Here is a 13,200-nt window from a genome sequence, read left to right as displayed (position 1 = left end):
GAAGATGGCTACCGGTCAGGGATCCCCCCTCCGGCAGGGTGCCGGAACAGGGTCCTGATTGGTTTTTGGTGTCTACAGAGGCTTGTGGCGGCGGAACTCACGATCTAGGTTTCTTTCTGGAGGTTTGGGTATTTATAGGAGGGTTTGGTGTCGAGAACAAGTCAGGAGGACCCACGGGGTGTCCGCAAGGCCGGGGGTGCGCCCCAGGGGGTGGGCGCACCCTCCACCCGCGTGGACCCCACGAGCCTCCTCTTCGGTAACTCTTTATTCCAGTATTTTTTATATTTTCGAGAAAAAAAATCTTTATTGATTTTCAGCGCATTCCGAGAACTTTTATTTCTGCACAAAAACAACCCCACGGTAGTTCTACTGAAAACAGCGTCAGTCCGGGTTAGTTCTAACCAAATCATACCAAAAGCATGTAAAAACATTATAAACATGGCATGAATACATCAAAAATTATAGATACGTTGGAGACGTATCTAGGGTCAAGGGTCGCTTAGGGGATGAGGATAATGGATCGCCGAGGGGATGAGGGATGAGGGTCGATGGTCGCGAGGAAAAAAACATTGTCGATCTCGTACCCCCTCCCGCCCCTACCCGACAAACTCTCTCAATATTTATAAGAGATTTATCAAGAATGCCCCCATTGTGGATGTGCATAATTAAGTTGATCCCTATTATTTCTTATCTCATCTACCATTCTATATGTGCATGTTCTCTTGTGTCAAAGTATTGAATCCTTTGACACTAGACAACATGACATATAGAAGGGTAGATGAGATCTGGAAAATAGGGACCATTTATTTTCTGCACATCCAGAATGGCGCCATCTTGTTAAATCCCTTATTTGACATTAATGAGAGATGCGGTCCGGACGTCAGACATTCATGAGAGAGGCGGTCCGGGCCAAACCCTAGAAGCGTTGCCGAGGCCATCCCAAACCCTAGAAGCGTCAAGGACACCCAAATTTATCAAGTTAAAAGAGCGTTGTCGAGGTCACCCCAAACCCTAGAAGTGTTGTGATTAGCTAGCTAGGTCTATGTTTGCCACTATTAATATGTCCATCTCTCATGTTTGTATATTAATTGCCATGTTGTAATATTTGCAGAAACTATGGATCAACAAAGAGACTTCGAACAAGAAGAGATATTGGGGGACATAGAGGCTGACGTGATGTCTTGTCGTTACCAATGGTCTGGAAGGAGAGGAAGCAGGTCTATGGTGATCGAACAATGGAGGAGGAAACTCATGATCAGGGTGGCTCCGGCGAGGTATATATATATATATAAAGCCTGTGCTGACCAGCTAATTGATGCGTTAATTGTTTTGGTATGTACATATATTAACTCTTCTTTCTTCTTTTATAGCCCTCCGGATCGAGCCAAACTTCGATAACGAGACGAGGCCCGAAGAAAAGGTTGCACCAGGATGAAAGGTTCACGATCATAGAAATCGTAGGCGATGGGCAACCGATTGAACCCCTCCGGACCAAGGAAGCATTTTCTGCTCAGTGCGGGGTTCATGTTAGGGACATGATCCCGATCAGCATCCACCAATGGTATAATCCTAAGAACAAAGACCCTAAAGTTCCTTATGTCGAAGATAGACAGAAAGATGATCTTTGGACCGTGCTGAAGGAAAATTTCACCCTAGCGGCAGAGGAGGATCCGGATAAGCCAGTTTTAGAGCCATTGGTCAAGGCTCATGCTCTGAAGAAGATGGCAGATCTATTCAGGAGGTGAAAGAATGAGTTGAAATCAATGTATGTCGACAAAAACAAGACTGCAGAATTCACCGGCCGATTTGAGAAGATAAGAGATCTGCATTTGTGGCCCACAAGACATCGAAGAAGAGTAAGAAGATGGCTAATTTTTTTAAATAATACATTTTTTATTAATTTTCATAAATATTACGCTGGGTAAATTTTTTTCAAAAATAATACACCATCGGTCCGCTCCAAGCCGACTGGGCCTAGTCGGCCCACAGCAGGCCGATTGGATTCCAGTCGGCCTACAGCTGGCCGACTGGCCCCTGTCGGCCCACTGTGGGCTGATTGGGTCCAGTCGGCCCACTGTGGGCTGACTGGAGCTAATTGGCCCGCTGTGGGCTAATAGTTTTTGCAAAAAAATAGGCATAAAAATATATGTTTAAAAAAATGTTAATCATGTAATTAAAAAATGTTAAACGTGTATAAAAAAATGTTCCTGATGTATAACAAAATGTACAATATATATGCAAAAATGTTGACATAAAAAGTATGTTTTAAAAAGTGTTAATCATGTATTTAAAAATTGTTAAATATATGTATAAAAAAGGTTCCTGTTTATACAAAAAATATAGAATGTGTATGAAAAAAAGTTGACACCAAAAAATTATGTTGGTATACATTCTATATTTTTTTACACATTCTATATTTTTTTATAGATAAGGAACATTTTTATACACACATTTAACAATTTTTAAACAAGTATTTGAAAAAATGTCAAGTTTTCAAACATAATTTTTTGGTATCAACTTTTTTTCATACACATTCTATATTTTTTGTATAAATAAGGAACATTTTTTATACACACATTTAACAATTTTTAAATACATGCTTAACACTTTTCAAAACATATTTTTTAGTCAACATTATTGCATATATATTGTACATTTTTTGTATACACCAGGAACATTTTTTATAGACGTTTAACATTTTTTAGTTACATGATTAACATTTTTATAAAAATATATTTTTTATGCCAATTAGCTCCAGTCGGCCCACAGTAGGCCGACAGGACACAATCAACCCACAGTGGGCCGACAGGGGCTAGTCGGCCAGCTGTAGGCCGACTGGAATCCAATCGGCCTGCTATGGGCCGACTAGGCCCTGTCGGCCTGCAGCGGGCCGACGCTGTATTATTTTTGAAATTTTTTTACCGGCGTAATATTTATGAAAATTAACAAAAAAATGTATTATTTAAAAAAATTAGCAAGAAGATGTCAGCGACAAACAAGATAAATGCTGCAAAGAAGGAGCATCACGATCGCACGGGGTCAGGTGGCTACCTCAAAGCCCGGCCGTTGTGGGACAAGGCTGAGAGTGACCTGATTGCTAAAGGGGTCGAACCAGAGACATTGAACTGGCAGACCGTTCAAGGACTTGGTTCTTCGGGGTTGGGGGAACTTTGGACCCTGAAACAGGGAAGTTCTGTTGGACGGATGAGCAACTTGAAACACCCATGACGAAGCTTCAGGCAACAATCAAGGTAGCATAGGAAGGGACATTCGTTCCTAATAGAGAGAACGACGAGCTCACACAGGCCCTCGGGAATCCTGAGCACCATGGATGAACATGAGGCATGCCAGGCTCCGTTGCATGGAAGGTTGGGTTTCCCAATGTAGGCAGTTACAAAACCCAAGAGAGGAGGAGGAAAGTGGAGCTGAGTGAACTGCAGAAGTTGAATGCAAGGGTACAAAAGCTAGAGAAACGACAAGCTGTTGAGAACCAGCGAGATCATGTCCAAGCTACCCCAGAAGCTACCCCGCCATCTCAGCGGAGAAGCAGCGTGGCTTCCACCGAGCTCGTTCAGCAGCCTGACTTCACGGCTCCTAGCTACCCCGTGGATGCTATCACGGAGTCACACCAGTGCCAACTTATGACGCAATGGCAGAACCTCAAATTCAAGGCGGCTGTCGGCTCTGTGTTCCCTCCTGAACCCGATGCAACTTTTCACTGCCTTCTGATTCCACAAGGCTATGCTGTTGTGATGGTGGATGAAATAACATAGGGATTTGAGGAGCTCCAGCTTGACCACCCTACAGGTGAAGGGGAGACTCAGCTGGGTCTTGCTCTACAGACTCCATGTCTATGGCGAAAGGAGCACATTATGCTTCTGAACTTCACGCCTCTGCCTCCTCCTCCTCCTCTGGTGAGTCGACTGGGCACTCCGCCTCCTCTGCCTCCTCCTCCTCCTCCTCCGGCGAGTGATCAGGGCACTCCACCTCCTGCTCCGACACACGATGGCGGCACTCCGCCTCCTTCTCCGCCTGCTCCGGCGCGTCCGACCAGCCCGCCTCCTCCTTCGCCTCGTCGGCAATGGCGGAACACAGACGCCGCCGCTCCGGCTGCTCCGGCGCGTCGGACCACTCCGCCTCCTTCTACAACTCGTCAGCAGCAACGGAAGAGAGTTGCCGCTCCTCTGGCGTCTAGCAGTACAACCAGAGGCGGGATGCAATACAGATTCGGTACATCTCTCAAACCTGTATTCAAGTTACCATACGAGATGACCGTGGTGGAAAACAAGCAGATCATTCAAGCCCATGTGAAGGGCTTCTTTGAAATGAAAAGAGCTATGAAACATCCACCTCCGGAGGAGAAGATAGATCTGGTGAAATCGAAGCGCACTCTTAATGCTCTGAAGCGACCACCACCGCGTTCGCCGGATAACAACCATCTCCGCTGTCTTAAAAAGATAGTGCAAGAAGCGCGCCAATCGGGAAGTACTTCAACTGGCAAAAGGTTAAAAGAATGAAGAAGTGGGAAGAAAGTCCCTAGCTCGGAGAACATGAGAAGCAATCATTCCCCCCACTCAAGGTATCTAGCGATATCGTTGCAAATCAGCCGCTGCTGCCCGGTTTCACTATTGGTGATTACCTGGCCGACGATGTAGAATTTGAAACAATGGAGGTGAACGAATTCAAATACCATTACGGGAAGCCTCTCGTCAAAGATACTCTTGATCTAACAACGATGATGCGAAGATTCCATGACTGGTACACGAAAACCTGCAGCAAGTCTGGGAAGGATGCTTTGTCGATGCTGATTAAAAAGGACCACGACTTCATTGGCCAAGAACTGTTAACAATTGATTTTCATGAGGTTTTCTAGTTCTACAATCAACAGGCCCTCGACAAATCACTTGTGGCTTGCTACTGTCTGTAAGTACTACTTTCTATACTTAATTCTCTATATACATAGCTCAGCTCTTTCATTGCATGTATATATAATTATCCTCACTATATTATGCAGATTGAAGATCGTCAAATGTAGAAAAGCACAAATCTATGACATTGGGTTCATTAACCCAAATGTCATACATGAATACACAGTAAAAAAAGGCGAAGAGACTGAGGACAACTTGCTCAAATCGTTGCTCAAAAATCAAACCAAAGATAAAATACTCTTTCCTTACAACTTCAAGTGAGTGTTACACTGTCTTGTGCATATTGGGTTTCCCTTATTACTCGAGGTTATAGTCATGTAACTGATGAGTTGTGCATGTGTGCGCAACTTCCACTTTATTCTCCTAGTGATTAAGCTTGAGAAGGGAGAAGTAACCGTCTTAGACTTCAGACGAAAAGATCCCGAGGACTATGTGGACATGACTGGAATGCTCCAGAAGTAAGTTCAATCGATCATTATCGCACCATATCTGCAATTTTGTTCATTTCCTGATATCAAGTAATTATTTTCTTTCTCTGGCAGAGTTTGGAAAAAGTTCACCACAATTTCTCCGAGACTGCCGACCGAGCTGACATTTAAACAACCGAAAGTAAGTACTATACCTAGTTCTGCGCATCTTCTATTGATTGTAGCTAGTTCCATCAATACCAGTTAGCATCATTGCTTATCAGTTTTATTGACCTCTATTTCTCGTAAAGTGCTTGTGGCAGGAACAAGAAAATAATTTATGTGTATACTACGTTTGCGAGTTCATCTACAACGAGACGGCCAATAATAAGCGGGGCCACACTGAAAAACAAAATCAAGTGCATAAGCAAAAATATTCACAATTGTATTTTATTACCATCATTTGTGTTGAGTTTCATTCATACACATGTATTGACCCTCTTCTTCGATTTAGATCTGGCAGCTGCAGGATGAGCTCCTACCACATGATCGCATAAAAGCAATTCAAGAAAAATCGGTGGGATTCTTTCTTGACCATATCATCAAGAAATCCGGAGAATACCATGTCGCACTTGACTTCAGACTTTAAGGATTGTAATAGATCTTATATTGTATATATGTAGCTAGTAGCGTCAGATAGATATACTAAAACTTGTTGTTCGACCAATCTCTCGGAGAAGGAGAGGTCGATCACTTCTCTCTGTATATGTTCATGACGATCTTCTGTTCTTAATGATTTCCTTCATTTTCTTACTAGCTAACGTGTCGAGTCCTCTATATGTATAGTACGTAGCGTCGACCAAGCACGGAGATAAGAGAGGTCTCTTCTGTCTATTAGCTAGCTAACACAATATATGAAACCCATAATTAAATTAACCCTCCAAAACCCCACAAACGGCGTTGGGGTGGAAGCAGCGTTGGAGGATGTTGGCTAGGCTGAACAATTTCAAGTGTTTTGTGGGGCGCAATGCGCGGCTATGGGCTAAAGCTTTGTAGTTGATGTGGGTCAATGTAGGTTGGCGGCATCTTCGGATGTTGTTTGCCGTATTGGGCATTTCCAAAGATCTTGCCTTTGATCTCTCGGGGAAGAGGGCCTGCTACATGGTGTACTTCTGCTGTTGGTGATTGTTTTTTCTTCTCCTCCTTGTCTTTGTTGTAGTTTTTGGCCTATTTTCCCTTACAAACCCGGTCACTCTATATTTGTTGTTTCCCATTTTAATGAAATCAGCAGAGCTCCTGCCTCACACGTAAAAAAAAGTACAAAGTGCTTAGGAAGGACATAAAAAAAGTGTGTGGGAGGAAACTGATGAGTCCATGTTTGCATCACTTTATATTATGTTTTGCATCATAGCTGTAGGATTTTCAATGTTTTACTGCATCCGCTCGCCTTTTTTGCCTGATTGCACTGAGACCCGGAGGGGAAGGATATTTGGAGCATTTATTGGGAAAACTGAAAAGAAGCAAGAAATATATTTTTAGGTTATCTTAAAGTTTTTCAAATACACAAGAAGAAAGCGAGAAAACAAATCTAACTTGAATAATACAATGAAAAGTGTGGACATCCACAACTGAAATGAAATGTGTAAAGATAAATATAACGTCGGCGGAAATACGTACTCCCCCAAGTTTAGGCTTTTGGCCTAGCTTGGTAATCACCGCCCGTAGTAGCCATCCGGTCCCATGTAAAAGTGTTGTGGCGGCGACACCTGAGCGTCCCAATCCCGAGGCTCCTCCTCTGCCGCTGCTTGGTCGTTTAGTAATTGCGAAAAAATTATAGTTTTTCCCTAACCCTGGCCCCAAATTTGATAGTTTTATGCTATTTACTGCGGTAATTTTAAATTGGTTTTCACTAGTGTTGTTTTTACTATTCACTCTTGTAAATTTGAACTGTGCTGCCAACTGTGCTGCCAATCTTTACTTTCATGCAAGTTGAAGAACATCATTGTACGTACCATATGATACCAATGACACCTCAGGGTCATGCCGTCAGCAATTACAGCCTTATACAGTGCTTTGACTGACAGCGTACGGGTGCATGCATGATGCATCGGCTCAGGACTCAACATGTGGGCGAGACTTCGATGGTCCGTCTTGCATGTGTTCCCAAATTAAGCACCATGAGTACCAGTACTATATCTGGCAAAAAAAGAGTACGTTCATGGTTTATAATTTATAATTTATATTAGAAAAGAAGGTTGATTAGTACGTCCAAACTTCACTGCAGCCGAGACTTCAATGGACTTCAATGCTCGGTCTGAAGGAGTACGGTGAACTGCTCGGTGCTCCTGCATGTGGCGACATAGTCTGACCGTTCGTTAAGATGGAGGCCAGACGTTTGGCATGCATGCAGCCAAAAGTTGAAAAGGCGACGCCGAGTCGATCTCTTCCTTGCTGCAGTCTACACCTCGCGCCATGGCCTCCACTTCGACCTCTCCTGCTGCTGCTGGCCTGGGTGCGGGCGAGCACGATCCCTGTACAGTTTGACTGGCCGCCTCACTCAACTCCGAGACCTTCTCTACCGCCTTCTTCCCCGACGTAGGTGAGCAACTTCGCGGCCGAAAATTTTCGTTTCCCTCTGCATCTACCATTGACGCATCCACCCCCCTTGCATTCGTGTCTAGAGGTCTCCCGATGTAACACACTCAGGTTTAGTGTATTCTAGGTGCTTGTCTTATTGATTTAAGTTGGTGCCAAGGATTTAGCGGTGGATGTTGGTTTTACTCTTAGGCACTGAAGCTTACCGGCCACGAGGGAGGGAAGCAGCATGATGCCGGACAGGAGAGTCGCGTCCCGGCTCGAGGACCTACCCGACGATATCATCGAGAAGATACTCCTCCGGTTGCCGTCCAAGGACATCGGCCGCTGCCGAGCCGTCAGCACATCATGGTGCACTACCACATCCACACCCAAATTCATGCTTGACCACCACCAGCTCCAGCCCTCGCTCCCAATTATTGACGGCCGGGGGCTGCCCACTAGTTTCGTCCTCTTCCACTCCGCCGGCAACAAACAACAGCTCTGGCCTTTCTCCCGGTGCGTCAAACACTACTCCGAGATTTGCCTTCATGGTGCCTGCGATGGCTTCCTTGTCATCTCCTGGCTGCACCAATTCTACATCTGCAACCCGGTTATCCATACACATGCTCTCCTACCCGAGCCTCATGTTGAGCACCCCCTCTACAACACCATAATTGGTTTCTACCAGCACCTTCCAACTCAAGAATACAGGGTGCTCTGGGTCTCGGAACCATGGCACCCGTATAAATCCAGCTTGCACGTTCTCACAGTGGGATCCAATGTGATGAGGCATATCAGCGTCAGAATGCAAACACTCTCACCACCATCCATGGAACAAGAACAGCAGTTACTGAAGGGATTGCGCTCTAAGTCGTGTTGTCCACCATCAGTGCTTCACCGTGGCAGCTTGCACTGGTGTCCTTATGACGCCACTGAAATTGGGGGACACGGCACAGATATTATTGTGTTCGATACAGAAGCCGAGTCATTCCAGTGGATGCGTAGTCCCGCCCAACTGTGCCATCATAGAAAGTTGTTCAACATGAACGGGACACTTGCTTTCTGGGGCAGCTTGACTCCCAGCTTGACCGCTATGGATGTCTGGACGATGCAGGATTATGTCTGGACTTTCAACTACCGGATTGACGTGTCGACGCTGGAGGTAACACGACAACTTTATTCAACCTCTTCCAAAAAGAAAAAGAGAACACCACTTTATTCCACAGTGCAATGGCTCAATGATACGGTCGTGTTGAACGACCGTGAGCTGCTGATCATGTTTAACAGTAAACATGTAATGCGATGTGACATTGATGGAAACTTCTTAGGAATGGTGAACATCGGAAAGAGTCAACATTGTATGATGCTTAATCACTGCCGTCTCAAAGAGAGCATTATTCCAATTCCACCCCACTAGATTGAGATGCAAAAGGAAGATGAGAAGTTTTCACTCTCTGCAAGGTGTGTCTGAATGTTCAAGATTCCTCGTTTGCTTCCCCGTTGGATTTAGAGCATGTATTTTTTTCGTAGCTCTTGTTGCTACTTGTCTATCAATATAAGATGTGCTTTCAGTATCTAGTGCTTACTATGATATCTTGAACGTCTGGTTCTTATTGTGATGTCTTGTAAATTAATCGTCTGAAATATGGAGTATCTGTTAGCATTAATCTTAATCATGTTAGTGGAGTTATTGTCCAAGTAGTTAGCTGTTTGCATGCCGTTAGTTGGGTATGCCCATGCGGCGCTGATCGTGGACTCGGCCGGCACGCAGTTGGTGCTACGTCATGGAGAGTGGTAGCTAGCTAGGTATGAGTGCACCGGGTATAAAAAACCCTCCCCTTTGTACTGATCCGCGACGGTGTGTTGCCGAGCCACAGTTTGTGCTAACAAAAAATAATGTTGTTCGTCGGCGTGGCGCCGTTCATGCGGCGAGGCGTTTGTCGCTTGAAATACCTTGTGTTCAGTGTGCTCCTTCTTTCACCTTGGTCTGAGCGAATGAGACAGAGAGCGCTAGCTAGGAATCGTTCAGCATTCGTGTTATTGCTCACCTATGATTGTCGGAACCGAGGATCGACGAACAATCACAAGAATTCGAGGAGACGATTTTGCCGGACGATAAACGCTCGCCGTGACGGACGCCCTCCCCGGCGACGGACGCCGGGGCCTTTTTCTATCTTGTATTTCTTCCTCTCGGCTCATCCAGGACGAAGTGATCACATGGCGTTTTATACCCACGGCGCCTAGCAACTGCTTCCTGCCGCGCTCACCGCACATACACGCATAAGCTCCTGGAGACCCGGCCTGCCTACGTACGCACTAATCCAGCTAACAAACCAACGACCGGCCACTAACCAGCTAACTACATGCATGCAACTAACTGATCATCGCCGGAGGTGCTGCAGTGGAACGTCCCTTCTTCGTCTCCGGGGCCGCCGCACGCTCGCCATGGTCGGAGTTGACGCTGCTGCTCCCATCATTGCCGCTGCCACGACCATAGACTCGACCTGGCGCGCTGACGCCAGTTGCCACCGCCACGGAGTCGACCTGGCGCACTGACGCCAGTCAACACCGTGATAGCTTCTTCCTCTCCGGCGACACACGCTGCGCCACAACCGCCACTGGGATCCCGCCGCACCGCCCTGTCGAATCACTGGATCAGCCATGTCGCCGCCACCAGAGGAAAATGCCACCGTGCGCGAGGGAGAAGACCCCGGCGCCGCCGTCACAGCCCACAGCCAGAGCTACGCCAGTGTGAACTCGGGCGGCTGCTGGAGGGAGAGACGGGTAGACGAGGCCAAGGGCGCGGTGGTGCGAACTCCCCCGTGACGCCGCGTGGGAGGACGCGGTTGTTGCTGAAACAGAAGTGCAGATGGTTCCTCAACCAGAGTAGTGATCCGTAGACCACCTAGCGATGACTACAAGCAATGAAGCGAGCCCAAGACGCGCGGTTATCATCACCCATCCCTCGGCGGAGCCGGGCAAAACTAGTTGTAGTAGACAATAGGGAAGTCGTCGTGCTAAGGCCCCATAGGAGCAACGCATCAGAACATCAACCGCCGGCGATGAAGAGTAGTACAGATCGGAATGATCCAACCTGAAGACACACAAACATAGATCAACGATGAACATATCCGAAAAAATCCATCAAAAACAGATCCACTGGAGACACAACTCGACACACACTGGTGATGCTAGACGCACCACCGAGGCGGGGGTTGAAATGGAAAATTATTTTTTCATTTTCAGCGAGCTGCCGTCATCTCGTCTTCCTGAGCAGGACATAAACCCTAACAAAACTAAAAATATTTTCTAAAAAGGAAGCCCTCCTACCGATGTAATACAGTAACATATTATGTTAGTACAAACGCCTCTTTCTTCATTAACTACTTGTGACAAAAATATACAGCTGCTAACAGCCTGTCTTTGGGCAGAAGATTTGGCAGGGTGCCTTCTGCCGATCTTTATGTTCATGCAAGTTGATACATCATACTACGTACCACTTGATACCAATGCATGCTCATCCGTAGGGGTGCATGCATGGACTCTGGCCTTCAGCAATGACAGCCTTTACACAGTGCTTTAAATGACACCGTAGGGGTACATGCATCGATTCAGGACTCAACAAGTAGCCGAGACTTCAATGTACTTAGGCCTTTCGAACTAATGGTATTTTGAGTAAATACAATAAAACTACCACATTTCGAGCTAGATTTCCAGAAAACAACCACTTTCAAAAAAAATATTTAAACCCACTAAAAGATTAGTTAACAATTTCAAAAGAACACCAATGACCCTTTGGTTAAAAATTATTGCGGTTTATGAGAGCTATGGCCCACAAGTCAGGCTGGCGCGACAAAAATATCAAGATAGTTAGCTTGATCGTTATCATATGCACCCCCCCCCCCCCCCCCCATGAGCTTTTTTTTTACAAATTTAAGAACATGCCCTTATTTTTTTTGAAGAACAACCACTATAAATATTTTAAAAAGAAATAAGGCCATGTAATTTTATTTCGCAAAGCCATTGGTTCCCGACAAGAAAAAAATAAAATGCTATCAGGTCCATGCCCCCCTCTGGTCATGGAGCACACCCATGCTTGGCCTGCCACTGGCGAGCTCATCGTAGGTGCAGTCACAGCTCTGCCCTACCGCGACCTTGTAAAGATTACGCCTCCTCAGTAGAGGGTGAGCCGTGGTCCAGCGTGCGGCTAGGGACAAGCCTGGGAGGAGATTGCAGTTGGAGGAGATGCCACGCTAACCAACACGCCGGTGAAGCTGGCATCCCCTACAGCCCCCTGGTGAAGCTCACATCGCCGATGAGGGCTTCATCAGCGCGTCGCTCCTATCCTGCATGCCTCCCAAGTCGCGTTGTGGTCTTGCTTGGTTAGCTGCCGAGCTCCTGGGTAAGTCGGGTCGCGCTGCCACGCCCTCAGTCACCGCGACTAGTTGATGTCGGGTCATGCCTTCTCTTGCATGCCTCCCCTTCGGGAGATGAGGTGGCGCTCTCGGGCAGAAGTGGGGGAGGCGGCATGGGCAGCGTTGAGTTCCTGGTTATTTTGGAAGAAATTTTGTTAGGCATTTTGGTGTGGCCGACATGTTTGTCCCACCGGTTAGTAAACTGACAATCTTTACTGTTCAAATAACATTGTCAACTTTTGTGCCACATGGACCCAACGACTGTCATAAACGGTTTAAAGTTAATCAAATGATTCATTAGTGCAACACAGTAGTTTATTGAAATAGCCAACCAAATTTGGGGTAGGTTTCTAGTAATTGTGAAAAAACAATAGTTTTTCAGGAACCCTGGCCCCAAATGTGATAGTTTTAGGCTATTGGCTCCGGTATTTTTAAACTGTTGGTTTTGGCTAGCGTTGTTTTTACTATTCTCTCTTTGAAGGTGCATGTCCAATTGTAAAATGTGTACAAAAAGCAGAAACTTAAGGGTACGATGAACTGCTTGGTGGTGCAAGTAGAGGAAAACAAACTTATCTGTAGCGACATCACCAAATCATTCAACATGAGTATTGATTGACATTACATGAAAACATTAATCCATTAAAATCAATAGTAATTTTGGTTAGATGATACTTGCTTGTTATCAGTTATAAGATTATTGATTTGAATCACTTTTATCCTAAGTTCACACCTTTTGATCGAGATTATACTAGTTAGCATTCAACACTAAAAATTATGTTTGTTTGTCATTTATCTAATCAAGGATGAGTAGAAATGAATCTTGGGGATGGTGATAGATATTCGACGTATCTATAATTATTGATTGTTTCATGC

At 45.6% G+C, this 13,200-nt stretch overlaps 1 protein-coding gene across 2 annotated transcripts; it reads left to right on the top strand.

The window, feature by feature from the left end:
• The first annotated feature begins 7,765 nt into the window (after positions 1–7,765).
• Positions 7,766–9,729, top strand: LOC123133100 (F-box protein At5g18160-like). 2 transcript variants are annotated; one of them, XM_044552639.1, is made up of 2 exons: positions 7,766–7,934; positions 8,123–9,718. In XM_044552639.1, exon 2 carries the CDS (start codon positions 8,160–8,162, stop codon positions 9,327–9,329), a length of 1,170 nt encoding a protein of 389 aa, XP_044408574.1. In that variant the 5' UTR covers positions 7,766–7,934; positions 8,123–8,159; the 3' UTR covers positions 9,330–9,718. The 2 variants fall into 2 exon arrangements, with proteins under 2 accessions (XP_044408574.1, XP_044408575.1); XM_044552640.1 differs by lacking the exon at positions 7,766–7,934 and having other exon boundaries at positions 7,974–9,074; positions 9,241–9,729.
• Positions 9,730–13,200: the final 3,471 nt, after the last annotated feature.

The sequence above is a fragment of the Triticum aestivum genome, chromosome 6B, assembly GCF_018294505.1.
Source record: "Triticum aestivum cultivar Chinese Spring chromosome 6B, IWGSC CS RefSeq v2.1, whole genome shotgun sequence".
In the NCBI taxonomy this organism is placed as follows: Eukaryota; Viridiplantae; Streptophyta; class Magnoliopsida; order Poales; family Poaceae; genus Triticum; species Triticum aestivum.
This window is presented reverse-complemented; position numbering and strand designations above follow the sequence as displayed.

Bases quoted from the DNA above. Each gene is read 5' to 3' on its own strand.
- LOC123133100 (XM_044552639.1), top strand. From the start codon at position 8,160: ATGATGCCGGACAGGAGAGTCGCGTCCCGGCTCGAGGACCTACCCGAC.